Here is a 22,459-nt window from a genome sequence, read left to right on the forward strand (position 1 = left end):
ATAAAAGTATTACTTTAAATGTTCATTTCTACTTTAAATGTAAATTAGTTTTTTTTTATATATAAATATCCATATCTCTATAAATATTTAAGCTAAGCTTACGAAATTCTATGCAATTGTACCTAAAGTTAATTGAGACAAGTTGCAAATTTTTTACTATGTTTTCTGACATTAGATATCCAAAAATACTTTTTTCGCTGGTGATTTATTGTTGATATGTATGAGATATTGCATGACCTAAACACCTTTAAAGTTAGAAAACTCTCTTACTCCTTTTTTGAAAAATTTAAAGAACTGTCAAATACTTTTATTATCAATTATTTTAGGGTATGAAAAACTTTAAACAATGGGGAAAAAATGTATAAGTGTACATGCCTTAATTAAAATTTTTTTTATATATAAAAAAGTGCTTGAAATGATTTTTCAGTACTTTTTTTTGTCAAAAAATTTAGCTATGTACCATGTTTATGGATAATAGTATTTTTTTTTTTTTTTTTNTATTTTTTTTTGCTGCTTATGATGAAAGGTTATGTAATAATCATGAAAGTTAATTTTGTAAATGTATATTAAGTAAATGTAAATATTTATATGAAATAAAGATTTTATTATGTGCCATATAAAATTAACAATATTTACTTAAAATTATTAGGATATTATTGAAGGTCTTGGTGTTACTTTTCAATTTAATATTCATTTTTTCATCAACATCATATCTAGTTTAGAAAGCCTATCATTAACTCTGTTTTCTGAAACATAAGCACTTCTTCAGTATTGAGTGCTTGTCTAAATATGTTAAAAATTGCAGGGGATATTTGATTGAGTTGGGGTACTTGTTCTGTCTAATATGTACTCTTTTTTTTATTACATATTCTTAAAAATAAGTTTCAATTGAGATTTCATTTCTTTTTTATTTTAATATTTAATATAGTAATGTACATTATTTCATAACAATATGTATGTTTTAATTTCTAGTTGAATGTGATGAGGGATGCACATTTGTTGTTGGCCAAATTACTTTATTCTCAAGGTTCATATGAAGATGCACTTTCTCATCTAAATAAGGGCGGATTAGACAGCCTGACTGAGAGACCCTTAAGTAATCGCATTATGAAGGTTGTGGCTGAATCCTTTGCTGTGAAAGGTTAATGTTTAAAAACATCTTTTAAATTTTAATGTGTAATCATATAAAATATGAATGTAATGTATACATGTCATGATATACAATACATGTATGATAATAAATGTAATGTAACATCACTGTAAGGTTTTTAAACGTGTAATTGTCTACATTTCCAAAGCTATAAATGTCACATAACTTCATATTTCTTGAAAAAACTACTAGAAACATTCCTTCTCTTGCTACATAAACAAAAATTTTTAGAATGAGATAGCTTTTAGATTTTTTTTCTCCATATTTTCTTTAAAGATTATTTAAGTTTATAAGCACTATCACCCTATATTTATACAAGGTTCTGACTAAAAAATTCGATTTCAGACTTTCATTGGACTTTTGAAACTTTTATTTTTTTCTTTCATTTTTAATATATATATAGTCAAATAGTTACTGAGTTATTAAATTTTAAAAAGTCTATCTGTTTAAAATTTAATTTCTCGAGTACTATTCTTAAAGTTTTGTTCAAATTTCATATTTTGCCACTTAAAATTACTTTCTTTCATTATGTAAAAATTAATATACCTTGAAATTCAAATTTTTTTCATTATTATTAAATAAAATAATAATTAATTATTATTGAAAAAAAATTCTGTACCGAATTATCTTTGGATAAACAAATTTTATAATTCTATGCAAAAAAAAATTTAATCACTTAAAATGCTATCGAAATATGGCAGAGATATGTGAATAAAAGTGATGATTAAGTATCATTTAATGCCAAAGCTTCCGTTTCAGAAACAAGCAGTAAAAAGAATATAATAAAGTAGTTTTTGAGTGCAAAATTTTTTATTCTACTTTACATATACTTTACTAAAGGCAATAGTTTAAGAAAAATTAACAAAGTTGTTGTCATTTGACACTCACGATTGCAACACTCGATTACGCCATCTGGGGAGAAGCCCGGTTCCATGACTAGAGCCTCCCTCTGCTCAGATGCATAGGAACGTATTATGATTTTTTCCCCTGCTGAAATATTTTTTTATTTAAATTATCAAAAATATTTTTTAAAATTTCTACGATTTATACCTAAAACATTTTGTTCAATGCAGTTTTTAGTTCCATGTTGTCTTCAAATTTAAAACTTTTTAAATGGCTTGTAAATCAAGACAGAAGCTAATGTTCTTTCTGCTCCTGTGACTGCCCGTACGCTAATGCTGAAAGCATGCACTGATGCCAACAATTCAATTCAAATCCATAACAGTTAATATCAGATCAAATGCTGGTTATTTTATCATAAATGTCACAATTGACTTTATCGTTATCATCAGGTCGTCAGATTTCAGAAAAGCCATTTCATTTTTATTTTAAAACCGTCATTGAACAGCCAGCCGAATTTTTAGGTTTACGACTGCTAATGTTCAACTCCGTAGCCTTGTAATTTTGATCCTAATCCGGAAGACAAGGGAACTCTTGGATCAGGTATTGGGAGAAATGGCCCTCGGGGAGGACTTTTTGATAGAACTAACTCACATTTGCTTTGCATGGAGAGGAAAACCATGTGAACCCATGTCAACCGCCATCACTGAGATTCAAACCTGGTTCACCTCATTGGAAGGCAAATGATCCTGGCTATCCCTTAAGCCATCGCGGCTCTCAGAAAAGCCATTGCCTCCTCTGAATTGTGTCTTCAGATCATCTTCAGGGATATTCCCCCTGACAGTCACACTCGGGTAACCTGAATGAAGCACTATATCTCTTCCTAAGTATCCTAATAATCTACAAATCATACTTATGCACCTTGATGATACCTAGAAAAAAAGTTATTAGAACATTTACTAACTGACACTATGTTTTGTTTACAACCGAAAAGTTATGGAAAAATGTATAGCTTTTTCAGGATTGCCACGTTACTTGTAAAACCTTGAAAGTCCTTGAATTTTGTTGGAAAAAATAGGGGTTCTGAAAAGTCCTTGAATTCTGTGATAGGGTACTTGAAAAGTATTTGATTTTCTCGAAATTAAAATAACTCATACTTACAAAAAAGAACACAAAAATTCAAGTGGAATTGATAAAAATTCAAATCACTGCTCATTATCCATTTTCTGAAGGAAGGTCAGCAAAGTGAGAGTTCAAGACCCATATATTTATTTATCTCTCCTGTGGTTATGATTGGATGTCTAGTATTAACCAATGGTATCATGCAATTTGCTTCATTTAATTTCATGAAAAGTTTCACTGTTTGATACCAGTTTTTGAAAGTTAACAAGTATCCAATGTCAATATTGAAATTTTTTTTATAGTCTTCAAAACCATTTGAAACAGCAATATTCTAATCTAATAACTCTCAGACATTTGCATTGGTAGCTGTAGGCTATGCATATTAAACAATCTACAACTATTAAACAATGTAAACTTGATAAATTTAATGAATAAAACAACTAATTTATCAACTAAGCATTGTGCTTTTAAAAATATACTATTTCTGCTTCTATGTAATTATAAAATCTGGTTTACATGTATTCTAGCATACTAATAATATTACTGAATAGGACCCTAAAAAATTTGATTTTAAGTCCTTTTAAGTCATTGAATTTTAAATAAAATTTAAGTGAGAACCCTGTCTTTACCGGACGATTAGCTTATATAGAGCGACGAATAAGAAGTAAATTTAAAGCTTTAAGTCAAAACTAATTTGAAACAAAAGTAAAAAGAATTATGGGTTATAAATAAAATGGGTAAAAGGAAAATTTGTGAAGAATAACAACCACAGTTACTCCACATGCTTAATCAATAAAAATGAAAGAAAAAAAAGTTTAATTTTTTCATACGCAATCATTACACGATAACTTTTTTGTTGATCATTTCTGCCATTCTCATACAGGGTTATGCCTAGAAAAGATCCCTCCCTCCTCCACCAGTAAATATAAGACAGCAGAAAGAGAAACTCAAGTCTTACAAGCGTTGGTGAAAGCTGGTGATCTAGCTCTGAGGTATTTACAAGAAATGGAAAGGACTCAAGGAAACACAGGAGGCACAGTTCCCCAACTCATGTCTGGGACGAATCCTCCTACTTCTGGATCCCCCCTACCACCCAATACTGAATACAGAATCGGACCTATTCTGGAAACTGCTCTGCAGAGGGCTCCTATTTTATATATCAAAAATGGGTAAAATCTAATAAATTTTTCTGTCAAATTTGTATTAGTTTATTTTAATTGTTTATCAGAACTTTTTTAAAACAATTTTTTTAATATTGTCTAATTTGTATAAAATCAATTTTATTCCCATTTGAAATGGATACCATTCAGTCACTAGATTGTTGAGAAGAAAGATCAATTTTATTTTTTAATCTTGTATAAGTTATATAAAATTTATTTTACTCCTATTTGAAATGGATTCTATGCAGTCATTATGAGTCATATTGAGAGAAAATATAATTTTTATTTTATTTTTTATCTTGCATAATTTATATAAAATTTATTTTGCACCCATTTGAAATGAATACTATTCAGTCACTAGACTGTGAAGAGGAAAGATCATTTTTTTATTTTTAATCTCATATAATTTATGTAAAATCAATTTTACTCCCATTTGAAATGGATACTAAATGCAGCAATTATTAAATTATAATTTAAATTCAAACACCATAAAACTAATTTTACAATGCAGGGATTTCACTAGTCTTTGGAAAGTATGAGTCCATGGGACAGAGGACAGACATTCTAACTTATTTTTCGCTTCCTCTCTGTAAAGTTTGCCATACTTGACACTTTTTACCATGGTATAACTATAACAGTAAAACATAATAAATGATTAAATTAAACATATTTCTTTCACTTTAGTTGATTAGTTGTAAAATTTTAATTGGTGTATGTCAATTAGTAAATTTATGGTAATGAAATCTTTATTGTGACTCATATAGGTTTGAAAAAAATTAATTATAAATTTTATTTAGTGGTTAGATAATTTTTACTCATTAGATAGACAAATTAATTATAATGTAAATCAGTTTTATTTCCATATCGTCCTTGAACCTAAACATATCTCTGTAACATCTCTGAACCTAAGCATATCTTCGTAACATGCATAACAGAATTCAATAATAGTAATGTTATTTTAACTCGTATTATTTAAAAGTACCTTTGCTGTTGTGTTTAAAATTTTCTCTTAAGCAATTGATGCAATTCTTATGAATTGAAAATCAGATTCAATTTGTTTTTAATTTATGTTTTTTTAATTGTAATAAAAAAATTTTTGCAGAAAATTAAAGCATGCAATAGAGCAATATAGGAAAGTACTGAGTGCTATAGAGACCAGTTCTACTCAAACTTTAAGACAGGTGAGAAATGTTCATTTCACTGATTATTCTGTCTCTTCCATTTCATTGTGGAAATTTTTTATCATTATTTTGTTTAAATTTTTATTGCAATTGTTTTCATAAATTCATTATCAATCTAAAAACAAACCTCAGGGGTCTGTCCAGGTTATATTTAATACTGTTTAGCTGTACCTTCCCAAATTCAACTTCAGGAAAAACGGTAGTTACACAAAACACTTTTAATAACTCAAGTCGTCATGCAAACCCCGTTCTCCGCCAGATGTCTGTTAGGAAAACGTAGCACATGTTGGGTCGGATAGTGCAATGTGGTAAACCTAACCGGTTGCTCACGCCATATCACAGCAATCTTTTTTTTGTTTTTTTTGTCTGAGTTTTTTCAAATGAAACAACGAGGGTCTCCCTGTGTAAACTTTACGGGAAGTCAAAATTCGAACATTATTCTGAACAGACGAACATTATCTTAAACACTATTGTAAGTTTATTCTAACAGACCTTTATTTTTTATGAAACATTTATTTTTTCTCTGTTAAACTTTTTTTCTGTATGACCTAGTCGAAAATGTTCTCATAATGAATCTAACTTTTAGTGCTAGAACTGTTAAATACGTGTTTTTATTAAATTCAAGTTGAAATGTAGCTATGGACAATGATCTTTATGGAATTTTAAATTTGGGTGCAGTTTTAAGGCCACAATTTTACAATATCAGAATTATCTTTTTTATATGGGGAAAAATATACAGAAATTAACCTGTGATAAATGTTTTTTTATTTGAAGAGACAATTTTTGAAAATATTTTCTTTCTTTACCATGTTTTTGTGTTGATTTTTTAATGTAATTTATAATTTTTACAAATTTTTACAAAATAGGTACCTCTCAAAAAGACCCAGAAAGACCCCTGAACTTCTACCCCATTTGCAACCTTGAAAAGCTAAATTTCTAAACTCTCCCTTATTTTCCTAAACCTTCTTTTAACAATAGTTTCATTTGAAACCAATTTTAACAATAGTTTCATTTGTGGAGAGAGGATCTTTTAACAAAATCAACCTTCATTTATGAAAATGTACCCCAAGATTGAATTGAGTTAGCATGTTTTATATACTAGTGAATTGATGTTTAATAATCATAGTAGTTATGCCACACATTTAACCTAAGAATTTCAATATTAAAAACTGATAAGGAAAACAGTTTTTAAAAAAAATATTTCCTTTTGTTTTAAATGGCCCTCATACTAAATAATACAGGTCTTTTAACAAATAGTTTCAAGAATTTTAAAATTGTCTTTGTTCAGGTCGCGTAAAAAGGGGTAATGTTTTCTTGAAAATGAGAAAGGAGTGGATTGTAATTAAAAAAGTTGTTGATTAGTCACAATAATTTCTTTACATATGCAATATCAGATCTTTATAATTTTTTAATTATGAAGAATATTTAGTATTGTACAATTTTTTGAACATAGGAAAATCATCATAGCTGGCCAGACAGCCCAATGCCTTCCTCTGAAAATTTCTCCATAACAACTTCCGATTTATCTTTGATTTGCGGAGTATACTTGATGGTAAAGATTTTGCGTAGTATACTTGGTGGTGTAAATGAAAACAATAAATGGAGAAGGAGATTTAGTTTTGAGTTGTCCAAGATTTATTAACAACTCGATATTATTAAGTACACAAAAATAAATTGAATGAATTGGATGGCCCACATGATTCAAATGAGTGATAACAATATAGTAAAAAAGATGCTGCTTCTTAGACCCACTGGAACAAGAAAGCGGGGAAGGCCGTGGTTGAGATGGGCTGACTCCATAGAAAAATCACCAAGATTTTATTGACACCAGTGATGCTTAATTCATTGTTGTAATAGGTACCCAATGCACTAATTTAGATAATAAGATTAGTGAAAGGTTTTTTTTCTTCTTTTTTTAAGAGAGCCAAATTTTTAAATGAAATGTGTAGTTTCAATTGTTTTATTTTTATTTATATACTTGAAAAACTTTTAGACAATGTCAAGGCAATTGGCTGAAGTACTACTAAGAGGAGTCTCAGAGAAAAGCTATGTCGATTATGCTTTAAAACGAGATGGGAAAAATTCTGACAGTCCTTGGAAACCAAAAAAATATGTTGGAGCAAAGTAATCAATCTTTTCACTCTTCTTAGAAAATTAATTTGTTAATTTGCATAATTGACTTATGCATTTCATTCTTCCTTGAGTAAATATAAATATTTTTTGCATATTCATGTAGTTGTTTTAGTATTAATTTTTTTATGTGAATATTTTATAACTATTTTTACATTTATCAAGTGTTTAAATTTCAATATAATTTATAATTGAAATTTATGAATTTGATAAATGTCTACAAATATCAAGTCTGCATTCTGAATTCTATAGTAGATATGCACACTAGCAGGCTCTCTGCTTTCTTAAAAAAAAAAAAAAAATGGAAGATACTGCATAACTAGTATAAGAAATATTTTGTAGTTGTTTTATAAACTAATTTCAGTGGATTTTTAAATTACCGTGAGATTCAACTTTCCAAAGGTAGATGTATTAATCAAGGTGGTAGAATTTTTAATCCTTTCCTCATTTTTATTTATTTCTGAAACTTTGTTTTAAAACTAAAACGTCTCCAAAACAAACGTATTTGAAAGATTTATTAAAAACAATAAAAAAAAAATTGTTAGCTTATATAGATACAAATTTTAGTTTTAGCTTTTTTCTGTAGAAGCACAAGGACAGCTAAAAACCTATTGTAACTTAATTTATTTTAGGAAGATTAAGTTTTTTAATCTTCAATTATTTTTACAACTCAAATCTATTATTTATTAACTTAGCCTTTAATTTATAAGACAAATTTACCCTCTTCTTATTGTGTTAAGGAAAATTTAAATCATATTAGATTGATATTAATATTAAATTTATTGCAGCCTTTAAAAATAAAAAAAAAAGCTTTTACTTTTTTTTTATTAAAAAAAGGTAGTACACTTTTATTGTACAGTATCTGCGTAAATATAAAAGTTTTGGGGTATTCATGTAATTTATATAATCATACATAGGGTTGTGTATAAATTTGTCAAATTCTTTGGGATAGCAACAGAGATAGTTGTCAACAGAGAAATGAGAAAATCTGCATTGTCCATAAAAGCTATATATGTAGAATATTTAGAAAACATAAAGCAACACAAAAAGAAAAAACAATTGGAGGATTAAATAAAAAAAATATTATTAATTCCTGTTGGCAGAAGTTAAAGGTGATGATAATCTAGCTGTTTTTAGCTTGAAAAGGAAGAGAAGCACAAAATCTGTCTCTTTTTATCAAATTGAATATTAAAGAAAAAAGTTGCACATTGAAGAAATTTATGTTGCAATAAAAATGACTTGATAATAGCATTATTTTCATTATAATGTCAATTATTGTAAATTGAAATTATTTACCTTTCTGGAATAAATTTTTTTATGAAGTGCCCTTTTTTTTTGCAAATTAGTCCTTAAAAAGTTCTTAAAATTGCTTTGATTTTTAAATGGAAAGATTTGTATGAACTGTGCCTAGTGTTCTATGTGAATTGTCTTATTATAGAAATTCTTTCTCATTTGATTTTATCAATATGATTGATAATGAAATTAAAATTAATTTTAGATTTAAAAAGAAATTGAATTGTGTATGAAAATTGCCTTAAACAGTTTTGTTTTTCTTTCAGTCTTTTTCTGCCAGAAGATGAAAATGAAGAAATACTTCTGTTATTATTCATCAGTGAAGCTATGGTAAATTAAAAAATAGTTCATTCAGTTTAAAAGTCTTGGTATTTGTTGAACCTAAAACCTAAGAAATGGTTCCTACTTATAATGCATTTTATTTCTATCAAAATAATTGCTACTCAGGTATTTTGTATCATGATATGTACAATATTTTTTTATCAATTTATCTTTTTTATCAATTCTTTATTATTTACAATAGAAATGTAACTATAACTACTGATGCTGGTTTATTTATCTGATATAACAATTCATAGTAGCAGACATTATCATTTAGTGAGTTTGTCGCTGAAAGCAAATACACAATTTTAATGTTAAAATAACAATAGAAAGACTATAAAATAAAGTAGGCATATTTGTTTCATTTATTTGGAAAAGTTTTATCGATTTAAAATTTGTATCTTGAGCAGACTGGTTTGCCTATAGGCTTAATTATATAGGTCTGTATTTTATGAATGATCCAGGAGAAGAATGTTCGAATCGTAACCAAAAGAAAATCTATTCTTTTGGCATCATTGATAACAGTAAGTTGTCAAGATTGGATAAAGGGATGAGATTGATTATTGGTCAATAAGAGGCATATTCTTTTGAAGTAAGTGGCACGATACAAAAAGTTGAAACATTTCCTTTTGTTCGGAAGAAAACAACTTAGCCTATGGTCGCCCACGCATTATCTTGTTAAACGAAAGGATTTAAATTATAAAAAGGAAACAAACAATATTAGTTTTTTACATTGCTACCAGAAATAAATAACAATGTATTCCATTTAACCTCTTTATTTTTAATATTGCTCACTTGAAGTGCTGAAAAATGTATTTACCTAAAACCAGTTTTGTTGTAATAGGTTAGTAATTTATTAACTAATTATAAACATAAATTTTTTGTATTTTTAACCACTTCCCTTACCAAAGTTTTTGAAGCAAAAAATCAACATATTTTTTTATTTTATTTATAAATACAAGGAACTGAAACAAAACATAACACACAAGTTCTAAGTTGAAAATTTAATTTTTTTATGCATAAAAAATATTTAATTCACCATCAGTTTACTATCCCAAATTATCTCGGACAAATAAAAAAAGTTGCTCGGGCAAATGAAAAATGCAGTCCCACAAATAGCAAAATCTCCAAACAAATATTAGCAAATTTCCAATCACAGTAGATTGTTATTATTTTTTTTATTTTGCCGATTAAAACTGGCCAAATAAAAACGTGACAAAACAAAAGGTATTGATGAATTCTGCTATGCCCGAGTTTACACAGGATAATAAATATTTGCAATATGTATTCATACCCGAGTTAACTTGGGAATGAATATATATTGCAAATATTTATTACTTGGGATGATCAGGGAAGTGGTTAATATATTTTTACGGTGATTTGTTTCAATATGCCTTACTTGTTATATCAAGCTTTTATTGATAATGAAAGAATCTTTTTTCAGGCTGTGAGAAATGCTGTTCTCGATTTGTCTCCAGAATTCGAAGATGCTCGAGTTCATTCATTCCATAACGTTTCAGCTGTTTATGATTTGCTCACTATTGCTCTGAGTCGTAGGTCCCAGTTCAATCTTCTCGTAGATGTAAGTTCATACTCTTTGTTTATCAAATTGGAACTGTACTAGAATAAACATAACAGAATTTTATTCATACTGTTATTCCACTAGACTTATGAAACTACGGATCCTTAGGACTCTGGACTTCTAAATTTCTGGTTCCTTTTTTTTTTTATTAAAAGCAAGTTTAAGTAAAATAATGATAGAAATCCTTTAAAGAATTTTAAATTTTCAAAAATAACAAAATTCTACAAAAGTTAAAACTAATTCAAAATATAAAGAAAAAATCTGGAGAAAGGGACTTTAAAGGACTTTCTTTATTTTATAATTTTGAAATGTGGCCATGTTCATCACAATAAGATTTACAGAATAAATCAATTTTTCTTAAATGATTTGATTTGTTTTGCTAGGATAAATATCCCTCCTTCGTATCCAAATCTCACACAGCCGAAAATTATGCTTAAATTCTACAAACAAACTATATCCACTATTGAAAAGAATTTGGGCTAAACTGCTATGAAATTAACTATATCATTTTAATGAAAAAAGTATCAATTGGTTAGCAACTGGCAGACAATTCTCTAATATCCATATTCATTATATTTAGTCACCCTGAGACTAGCGGTGACCATAAATTATTATTCAGAAGATTAGTCACAATTGTTCCTTGATGTCGGCCGGATAGCCTAATTAATAGGGCACTGGGCTCATGTCCAAGAATTCGTGGGTTCGATCCCCGCTGGCCGAAAACTCACTGTGTAATAAATGATGACTGGTGCACGTTAAATCTGTCGAGTCACAAAGTCCTGCATGTTCCTATAACAAATCACACCTTTGAGGGTACTGATCCAGGAGTTTCCTTGTCTTCTGGATTGGTTCAAAATTACAAGGCTACGGAGTTGAACATTAGTAGTCGTAAACCCAAAAATTGGGTCGGCTGTTCGACGACAGATATAAAATACAAAATTTTACCTTGACAGTAATTTAATATATTATTAATAAAAAACTTTTTTACATTCTTAGATTTTTTATTTTAGGCTAGTTTCTTTTTATTCATAAATTTTGATGCTAATGAAGACTATATTTTTTCACTTTTTTATTTGGAGTGTTTTGTGACTATGATTATTTGTGTCAGTATGCTAATGATTTTATTTTTCATCAAAAATGAGTGAATGCTTTTTTTGTTTTGTTTTAGTCTTTTGAACGTGCCATGAAATTTGCATTTGAAGAACAGCATATATGGACGCAGTTTGCATTATCGCTCATATCAGCAGGAAAAGTAAACTTAACTTTTTTTTATTAGAATAATAGTTTTGCATATTATTTTTTATGACCATAATGGTTTTTTATGACTCTTTCTTGTGTTCCTTTTGAATAATTTATATTGCTTTGCATATTCCTTAATAGAATTACTAAATTTTTTATGAATGCATTCCATGGGTGCCCACTAGCAGGGTGCGTATCATTTTTAAAAAGTGCTTATTTTTGTTATTTAAAAGCCCTTAAAGGTACTTTTTTTATTCGGGGTATGTAAAAAGTGCTTAATTTTCTATCTTTTAAAAAGAGATTCTTTTCTTTGCCGTATCGTTTGTCATTCTAAATTACAAAAAATGCATGATTTTCTTTGCAATATTTATCAGAAACTAGTTATTTTATCATGATTATCTATGATAGTTTTTTAATTTCATTGATTTTATGTTTATAAATTAAGAGCTTCAAACGATAGAAAAAAATTCTTTTTATTACTGCACAGATTCTAATTGTGAATGCTTTTTTTTTTTTGGAAAGTGATTAAAAATATTTTTTGAGTGCTTAAAAAATGCTTTGAGCGTGTTTATTTTTTGTTAAAAAATTTGGCTATGCTCCCGGACTACAAAGGTCAAAAATCCAATAAATTTATAAAAATTTTTTTAATTTTATGATATTATTTATTTATTTATATAAATAAAATTTATATAAGTTACTTTATTGAAATAAAAAAATGATGTTTGTTATGCATCATATTGAATCTCTTCAACTCATAAACTGAATGCAAAAGTTGTATTTTTAAATTCAATGCTTTAAAATGTTTTTTTACAGTGCTTTTTTTTATCTTATTAGGATAACACTTAATAAAAATTATTTTTTTTTGCTCATATACATTGGTTTTAAGTGTTTAAACAGAGCATAATTTTTTATGTATTGAATTTTTCACTTTCTCAAATTCTTAAAAAAAAACTTAATATTGAATTTGTCACTTTTCAGCATTCCAGAGCTTACATGGTTTTGCATGAAGTTGCCCGCTTACAACCAAAGAACTCATTGCCTTGCTTGTTGGCTTCAAGAATATGCTACGAGAACTTAGATCTCCCAGAGAAAGGTCTCAAAATGGCAGAAATGGCTCTTGAACGGGAGACGGCCTACCCTCAAAATATACTGGCTCGATGCCACATTGCGGTCGGCTTGGGATTAGAAATGATGTGTAGCATCACCAGGACCCGAGCGTCGCGACACAAACTGAGGAAAAAGGCCTTTGAATCCTTTTCAAAGTAAATAATTTAAACTGAAATAATTTGAAATATTAATTTTATATTAATTACACAATTAATTAATATATAATTAATATAATAATTATAATATTTTTATGGAGTGAATAATATTAATTTGAAATAATGTCTAGTGCCATCGTAAGTATTATTTCAAAAACTAATGAAAAAAGCTTCTGTATTTTTTTCAAGGTAAAAACAATTTCCCTCATTATTTTACCATAATTTTTGGTACATTATATGCAGATCTTTAATGAAAGTGATTGTTTTAGAAATGCATTTTTTTAAGACTAAACTAAAGATTTTTGCTATAAAAAATATTTCTTAATATTGAGACGTAACTGATCTAAGCCTTTAATACATGTACTCAAATATATAATTTATGTATGTTTGGGACATGTCTCTGCTGTTTTTATCATACTTTTCATCTTTTATTTATCAGTATAGAGACTGTGTTGGTGACAGCTTTGTAGAGTTGTCACATACGCTAACACCCATGATTAACATTTCAAAGAACTGGACACCATTTTGCTACAATAAAATGCACACTTTGAACAAAAATCCCTATCCTTTGAAACTTTCAGTAAGTGCTGTACCATCTATTGCACTAAGAATAATTTATTTCGAGTAATACTCGGGCGTGACTTTTTGAAAGACCAGTGCTGTGGCAGAGATTATTTTGGGCATGACAGTTAAAAGGTTAAGAAAATGGAAACAGTTCCAAGTGCATATTAACAAAAATGGACACAGTTGGAAATTCTTGTTTACAAAGATAAACACGAATCAAAATTAATGTTTTCAAAAATGGATATAGTATTTGATTCTGTTTTCAAACATTTTTGAGTTGTGCTTTTAAAAAAACAAATCTACTGAGTCCTAATAAATTAATAATGTGCTATCATCCATTTGCATGAATCACTTGGTACATTTTATTAAATTAGTCTTTTTTAAACGAATTAAAAAGTCTATAATTGTTTTTACAAGGTTGCCGCAAGTGCAATAAATTATTCGCCTCCTCTCAAAAATACAATTTTGTGGTTCCCATGTCTTCTTATGATACGAACTTGGCTACAGAGTACTGATAATGGATAATGTTTATGATATTTTCATTTAAATGATAATAATATGAAGTTAGTGAGTTCAAAATTAGTGATCAAAAAGGTGTGAACAAATAGTTATTATTTTCAGTTGTTGGAATTAAAATATTTGCCATTAGAATTTAATAAATTAAAAAACCTCAAAATTGCATTGCTGCTTGGACAAATAAGAATGAACATGTTTATGTTTAACAGTACCACTAACAGTGAAATTTTGATCATATATTTGTATACATGATAGTAATATTTATTTCTAGTATACTTTTTTCTGCATATAAATTCTACATTTAGCGAGCTTTAAGGATTTTTAGTTTTTTTTAGTGCTTTTATCTGCTTCAGTATTTTCAATTGTGAAAATGCTTTTTTCACAATATTGCACATTTTGTTTACATTTGAATTTTTTTTTCATTAATGAAATGACCTGTTTTCATACTTTGTCCGAACCACACAACGTCAGAAAGAGGCATTAAACCCCCCCCCCAAACTGCTGCGAAAAAAAACATGTTCTAAATTGGTGTTCCTGGTTTTGAGTTATCAATTAACATGCATTCAGACAAAGACAAATTTTTGCTTTTTTATTTATGCATATATGTATGTTAAAGATAATTATGGAGCATCCTGTTAAAACCATTATTATGCATTATATATGGATACTTTCAATTTTTAGAGCCAGCTCTATTGATCCCAATGATCATCTCCCAGAATTTTATATGGCACTGAACTATGCTCAAGCAAGGCAGGTTTGTATAAATTAGTACATTACAGGGATCTGTTCAGGTTTTTCAAGAGGTACCTATTTTGTGAAATGTAAACATACTTTTGTGAAAATTAAAGTACCTATTTTGTGATAATTTAGACATAATTTGAGAAAACTAAAAATTATATTAAAAAATCAACACAAAAATAAAGTGCAGTTACAAAATATTTTCAAAATTGTCACTACAAATAAATATCATTTATAATTATCTATATATTTTTCTCGATACATTCAAAAATGATTTTGCTATTGTAACATTTTGCTCTTAAAATTGTATCCAAATTTAAAAATCCATAAAAATCATTGTACATAGTTAAATTTGAATTTAATAAAAACATGCAATTAACAATACTAGTACTGAAAGTTATTTTTATTATAGGAATATTTTCAACCTGGTCATACAGAAAAATGTTTCACTGAGAAAAAAATTTTTCATAAAAAATAAAGGTCTGTTTGAATAAATTGACAACAGTGTTTATAATGTTGGAATTTTGACTTCCTATAAAGTTTATAGAGGGAGAGCCTCGTCATTTCATTTTAAGAAACTCGCCGAAAAAAGCTCACTTTGATGTGGCATAAGCGATCGGTTAGACTTACCACGTTGCACTATCTGACCAAACACATGCTACCTTTTCGTAAAAGACAGCTGGCAGAAAGGCTCCTCTTTTTCATAGATTGCAACAAGAACGAGGTTTGCGCGAGAGCTTGCTTTTTTAAAAGTATTTTGTGAAACTACCTGAAGCTGAATTTGTCAAGGTACCGCTAAACGGTAGCAAATTCACCCTGGACTAAATTACCCTCATTACTAAATTACCCTCATTCACCCTGGACTCACCCCTGCATTAAATATCATATTCCTTAATAGAATTNAATGTATTTTTATGTAGGGTAAGCTAACCAGTGAAGGAACACTTAAGCTTTGCTTGCCTTTTAAAAATTCATATTAATTTCAAAATTTGTAATTTTAGTTAAATGACAGTGTCAACATATTTGTTACTAATTGCAAATTATGTAAAAAAAATTGTAGAGAACTTACATAATACTGTACTAAAGTTTTGGAGGTTCAAATAACAAGTAGTAAGAAGACCAAGTGAAGGAACAGAAGGAACCCAGAAAGGGAGCACTTAATTTTGGTTATTTTTTAATGCTCTTTATGAATTTATAAGCCATACAAATATTTAAAAACAAGCCTATTCTTGAAATTATAACATATAAATACTTGGAAAATGTTAACTTTTTTTTTGTAATTATGAATTGAAAATTAACACACTCTTCATTCACTGGGAAATCTATGCCCAGCAAAGGAACATGCCTGTTCCCTCACTGGTTAGAAGTTATTTTTCGTATTTTTAACATACTTTTGATGCGGAACATCACTAAAGGTACCAGAAAATTAAAGTTTATGTTTTATTTTCATTAACTTAGAAATAAACCCAGTAAAGGAACACTTGTTCCTTCACTGGTTTTTCATTGTTTGGTGATCCAGTGAATAAGCATCCCCTTATCTCAGTACTTTATTATGCTATGATGCTTAAAAAAAATAAAACGTTAACTTCAATAACTATATTTTGAATTCTCCTTTTCACAGTAAGAAAAATAAAACTATTACATGCAATTAATTCCACTTCAAACATATAAATACAAACACTCACCTTATAATTTTTTCAAAGAAACAAGGTGTTGCAGAGATAATAGCAAACTCAAAAATTTTTCCAGAGAATTCTATTTGACCAGGTAATCAAAAACATTGCTAGATGACTTCCTATTGTTTGGCAGTAAGCTATTGTTACCAATCAATCTAAAGAAAACTTTCAAATTCTTATTTTTAATCAATATATATGAAATGTTCCTTCACTGGTTGGTTTACCCTACAATAATCCCAAACTCTCCAGCTGAATGTGCAAAGATAATGATATAGGAAAGAGTTTTATTTTTTAACCCCTCTTCTATATAATTGAAATTTAGTTTTCACATTTTAAGATAAATAATTAATTCAAAAATATTCAAAACTTTGTTTTTAATTATTTCAAGGAATAATGTGAGTATTTAAAAAAAATAAAAGCTAATACTATTCCAATGAATTTAAAAACCAATCCAATCAACTTGCGTATAATGCAGTCAAACCCCGCTGTAGGGAACACGGTTTATAGTGAACTCCCGACCAACCAAATGTGCCTTGCTACACATGCAAAATGTTATTTTTTGTGAATATAGTGAACCAAAAAAAGAGAGGAAGTTGGATATTATGAACTTTTTTCTGACTTCGACTGATTTATTTTCTTCATCTTTTTTTTTTGTAACAATTTTGAAATTTCTACTTCAAAATAAATACATAAACTGATTTTTAAAAACATTTATAGTATGGAATGTGGCAATAATCCTCTTTTCTGGTTAGCTTCATTATTGAATTGATTCAGCATATGAAGAAACCACAATCTTCCAGTATCTGAATAAATGCTTCAAGTCAAAGCCATATGAATTTTCTAAGCGATTTTGTGAGACTACTTTTGTGTGCTCGAATGTCTGGTTAGACAGGTTTAAAAAGCGGAATAACATAAATTCAGGAAAAATTATCGGAAAATCGGGAAGTGTTTCCACATCTGATGTTGAGGATTACTCATCAGCTAAAGATTACTAACTTTTTTTGTACGCGAGACGAAGAGTAATAAAAAGTAAAAGTTAACGCATTTTTGTTACTGCGTATCATTTTTCAGTCGTTTTTGTATTTCATTTTATTGGTCATTTCTTTAAATAATGTGTAATAAAAGGAGGTAGAACCATTAGTTAAAATTGTTTGCCTAACGGTTATGGTGAAATCACGGTTCGGTATAGTGAACCAAAATTTCAGTACCTTGAAGGTTCACTATAGCGGGGTTTGACTGTATTAACATATCCTTCCAAGAACACTAAATCTATTTTCTGTTTTGTTGTACTCTGAGCTATTTTAGCTAAGTATGTAAATGTTTTCGTTGTTGTCTTTTTCAGCTGTCAGAAGCTGTTTTCCATGCAAAAACAGCACTACACCTGAAGTCTGAACATGTCCACTCCCTTCATCTTTTAATTCTTCTTTTATCAGCTCAAAAACAGCACTCAGAGGCACTCCAGTTGATTGAAGCGGCTCTAGAAGAATATCCAGAAAATTTCAAGTGAATACCGACTTTCATTCAATTTTTGAATTCAATTTTTCATTCACTGTTAAGCAAAGTGTTCAGTAATATTAGTACATTCATTTTTAATTAATTTTGTGCAATTAATTTTCTTTATCAAAATAAAGAACTTAATTTTTTTTCTTTTTGAACTTGTACTAGTTTTTTCTTGAATAAAAAAATAAAAGTTAGATAAATGGAAAGGGTGTATATGTTTACTATACTCTGAAGCATAAACAATAAGCATGAGATTAGCCTAAAGAATTTTTAAGAAATAGATTTCAGCTGATTGTGTAGTAGGATTAATTAAGACTTTCGTTGCAAAACTTTTTTTTTTCTATTTAAAAAGAAATCTAAATTATTTATGCATTTAAGATATTTTAAAAACTTTGGTTTATAATTAGTTTATAATTATAATTTTTTATTATTAATAAAGTATAGCAATACATTTCAATCAATATAAATTTTTTATTATACGTAATGCAGCATTCAAATGAATTGAAAAAAAAACTTAACTTATGTATATTATAATCGAAAAACTATTTTTTTTAAAATCAGCTAATTTAAATCATTACTTTACCTCATCATAACAATACATTTCAATCAATATTCATTTCTTATTATATGTGTCATACAAATGAATTGAAAAAAAAATTATATATGTATGTTTAGAAACTAATTTTTTTTGAAAAAAGGCAGCTAATTTAAATCGATATTTTATTTGTGACTTAAATCAACAAATCCTGTATAAAAGTTTTAAAAAAATTGATTGTTAACATTTCTGTGATTTTCTTTTTTGCTATAAATATCTTTTGTTTGCAGTTTACTGTGCACTAAAGCTCACCTTGAAGAACACTGTCTAGGTGCTGAAGTGGCATTACTCACCAGTAAACAGATGCTTCAGTTGTGGAAGAAAGTTTACGAGACAAAACTAACATCGTAAGTAGTTCATTACTTTCTTGTACAAAACCTTTACTAAATTCACATAGTACTTGAATGGAAATGTTATAAAATAAGATCAAAGTTTTTTTTTCTTAAAAAAATTTCAAAATTTCAAAAATTAAAAAAAAACTATATTAAAAGAAAAAACTTATCTATCTTAGCACACAGTGTTTCTCTCGAAACATCTTTAGATACAATAAAATGACTTTAAAAAATATGGTTTTCTAATGAATCTCCTTATTTTTTATATTTTTCTTGATTCTTATTCTTGATTTTAAAGCATTATTTACATTACAAATACAAAAAAGAAAAAAAAACTTAGGGGCTCAAAGTAATCAAGCAAATGGTGCTATAAACTATATTTACTGCACGCAAAAAAGATAGGGCATGATTAATGTGGTTCATAGAACTATAAATATATGTGTATATGTATCTCTCTCTCTCTCTTTATATATATATATATATATATATATATATATGATATCAAAATAGAATGAAGATGTATTTTTCTAAAAGCATTTTAATGATGACTTGGTTGTAGTAGGGGACTTCTCATAATCTGCCCTACTCGTTATATCCAGCTATATATATCAATAAGTTAATATCCCTCTCTAGTCATGACAATTTCATCTCGAATCCGCATATCCGTGGTAATAATTCTTTTATGCAAGACGTGAAAAAATATATGCGATTTCTTTCACGCTGCTGTGAAATGCCGAATTTCAAATCCAATTTTTTTTCCATATCGTAGCGAAAATCAGATTAAAATCCAACAAAAATCTGAAGTCTAGTAAAAATCAAAAAGAAGTATAAATTAGCTGAAAAACGGAGGATTCTCATCCCTGCTGAATACTTTTTTTAACAAGTTGCAAATGTAAAAATAAATAAATAATAATAATTTTAACGGATGCCCGGATATGGGACTTTGCACTGTATTTATATATAAATCTCATAATATATATATAAATCAAATTTTTATAAAACATTATATGATTTCCATCATGGTAATATTGAGAAACTGCTGGTAGTAGTGAAAACTGTAAACATCACAAAGTTTGTTTCCATTTGTTAATACTTAGAGTAGCAAAGATTTAGTTACTGCAGAAGCTATATTAAAAGAAACAATGAAGTTTAATCTATTTTCTAATATATAGCTGAAATTTAAAATGTCTCCTTCATTTGAAGCAACATTGAACTTGGGAACAAATAACAATTTATTTACACCTTTATAATAATATAAGAAAAAAAATGACTACTTTCTTAAACAAATATTAAAAAAAAGGATGAAAATAAACACTAAGTTTATTTTACATGCAAGAGAGGGGATTTTTCAAGAGTTTATATGCATTCAATTTAGATTAGTTTGTATTTTAAAATTTCACTCATATAACTGTTTTCAATTTAATTGTTAAACTTGAATTATTTTAATATTTTATTCATAAATGCTTTTTTTTTATTATTTGTTTGCATAAATTCTAATTTGAAATTTTTATTTTCCAGTGAAACTGAGGGCGGTGATAGTAGAAGTTTGTTTCATATTTATTCCTCAGAGTTTTCTGATGTTGACTCTGGTAATTTATTTTCTCATCCCTCCAGTTTTTTATCTATTTGTTGCTGTTTATTTGTTCAATACGAGCAAGCTAAAAAGATTACTTATTGTATCTTGTCTAAATAATGACTATCTGGAAAAAGTATTTTTTTTTCTTTTCAAAAATGTAATTTTTTTTTTGCTTTTAAAGTATGCCAAATTCTTTGTGTGTGTGTACGTGTGCGTGTGATTTATGAATGAAGGTAGCAGTCCATATTAAATTTCAAAGTGTATAAAATTTCAGTCCTTATAAAATTTCTCTAAAGGAGCCATCCCTGAATGATGTCACTCATCAAATGCACTAACATCTTTCTGCGAGATACTTTTAAAAATAACAAGTATACATGTTACTAAATTAAAGTAACAAAAGCATTTACTTCAAGAAGAAAAACATTTCGAATCAAATAAAATAATTTTTTAATTAAATATGTAATATTTTTTTCTTCTAATATTATGAGCTATATTCTTGCATTTTGTAGGGGGAAAACACANATCTTCCTATTAGGGTTTTATCTGAATGCATAAGAAGGTGCGCAGAAGATCGCACCACAACTCAACATGTGCCACAATGTAGATCATTTGATTTCCTACCAGGTAAAAGGATATCACCAGTTCCAACCCATGAGGGAAATGATATAGGTCCTGGTAGGACAAACATAGTCGCTGAGTACGAAGACTCCAGTTGTTATCTTTATTATGACCAAGCATCACCAGATGGTAGCGAAACATTAGTACGACAACAGGATGTCTGGCATTTTAATGAAATTTGCATTACATGTAAGTTAAATTTATTTCCCCGTACATTGTATCATTTTTCTTAAGTTGCATTTGTGCCATTCATTCCCTTTTGGCGTAATTCGTTTGAAAATCACGAATTTTTTTTATAAAATGTTTAATTTTTATAGAACTCTATATTGATTTATCCTACAAGGATGTTATCCGGAATAGCGATGGTCCCGATCGTTCCGGATAATCGGTTCCCTACTGTATATTGGATTTTAAAACTATGTGGAAATCAATGGTACTAACTACATTAAAAAAATTAGAATTAAGTTTTCTGCAGAAGAGAAAACCAAATTTTTTGCTTCATTAATCTTAATTTTTCATTGTTCTGAAAGGAGAATAGAAAAAGCATTTTTTTGCACTCAGATGCGCGAGAAAGGCATCTTTTGGATATAATTCTGAAGAATAAAATCTTTAGAAAATTTCTGCAGGAAAAAAAAAGTTTTACTTCTCAAAAGAAAAATCTTTCTGAAAGAACTCGGTAACATTCTGCGCCATGATTCTGTCATTATTGTATCTTTTTGTAAGAGTGCTTAAGTATGTAAGTTTTCTTAATATTGTCAGGTTCACCTGCGGGAAATTGTAGCACTGCTGCCGCCAAGGTGGAACAAGCACTCTCCGAAGTGGAATCCTCCATTAGCGGTTTCCAGCCAAAACCCGGACCTCAATACGTATGGTTGCTTCAACTGCATATTTGGCTACTCGTCATCGAACTCTACCTCCGGCTCGGACAACTGAAAGAAGCCGAAGCTTCGATCAGCGAAGCCAGTGCTCTTTATCCACTTTCTCATCAACTGATGGTTATGGTGAGTCTCTTTTCCTTTTATGTTCAGAATCACAAGGATAAAATATCTCTACTTATCTTTTTC

At 28.4% G+C, this 22,459-nt stretch overlaps 1 protein-coding gene across 2 annotated transcripts in view; it reads left to right on the forward strand.

Moving 5' to 3' along the window:
• The window catches only part of LOC107451381 (tetratricopeptide repeat domain 7), a 35,120-nt gene that overhangs the window by 7,928 nt on the left and 4,733 nt on the right, over positions 1–22,459 (forward strand). For both annotated transcript variants that reach the window (XM_016067450.3, XM_016067451.3), the window contains exons 3-15: positions 973–1,141; positions 3,996–4,281; positions 5,375–5,453; positions 7,447–7,577; positions 9,143–9,206; positions 10,642–10,779; positions 11,948–12,031; positions 12,997–13,280; positions 15,042–15,114; positions 18,117–18,277; positions 19,100–19,216; positions 20,720–20,790; positions 22,155–22,396. In XM_016067450.3, coding sequence (XP_015922936.1) covers positions 973–1,141; positions 3,996–4,281; positions 5,375–5,453; positions 7,447–7,577; positions 9,143–9,206; positions 10,642–10,779; positions 11,948–12,031; positions 12,997–13,280; positions 15,042–15,114; positions 18,117–18,277; positions 19,100–19,216; positions 20,720–20,790; positions 22,155–22,396 — 1,899 coding nt within the window. The remainder of the gene's footprint in view (positions 1–972; positions 1,142–3,995; positions 4,282–5,374; positions 5,454–7,446; positions 7,578–9,142; positions 9,207–10,641; positions 10,780–11,947; positions 12,032–12,996; positions 13,281–15,041; positions 15,115–18,116; positions 18,278–19,099; positions 19,217–20,719; positions 20,791–22,154; positions 22,397–22,459) is intronic.

This window comes from Parasteatoda tepidariorum, chromosome 9 (genome assembly GCF_043381705.1).
Source record: "Parasteatoda tepidariorum isolate YZ-2023 chromosome 9, CAS_Ptep_4.0, whole genome shotgun sequence".
NCBI lineage: Eukaryota > Metazoa > Arthropoda > Arachnida > Araneae > Theridiidae > Parasteatoda > Parasteatoda tepidariorum.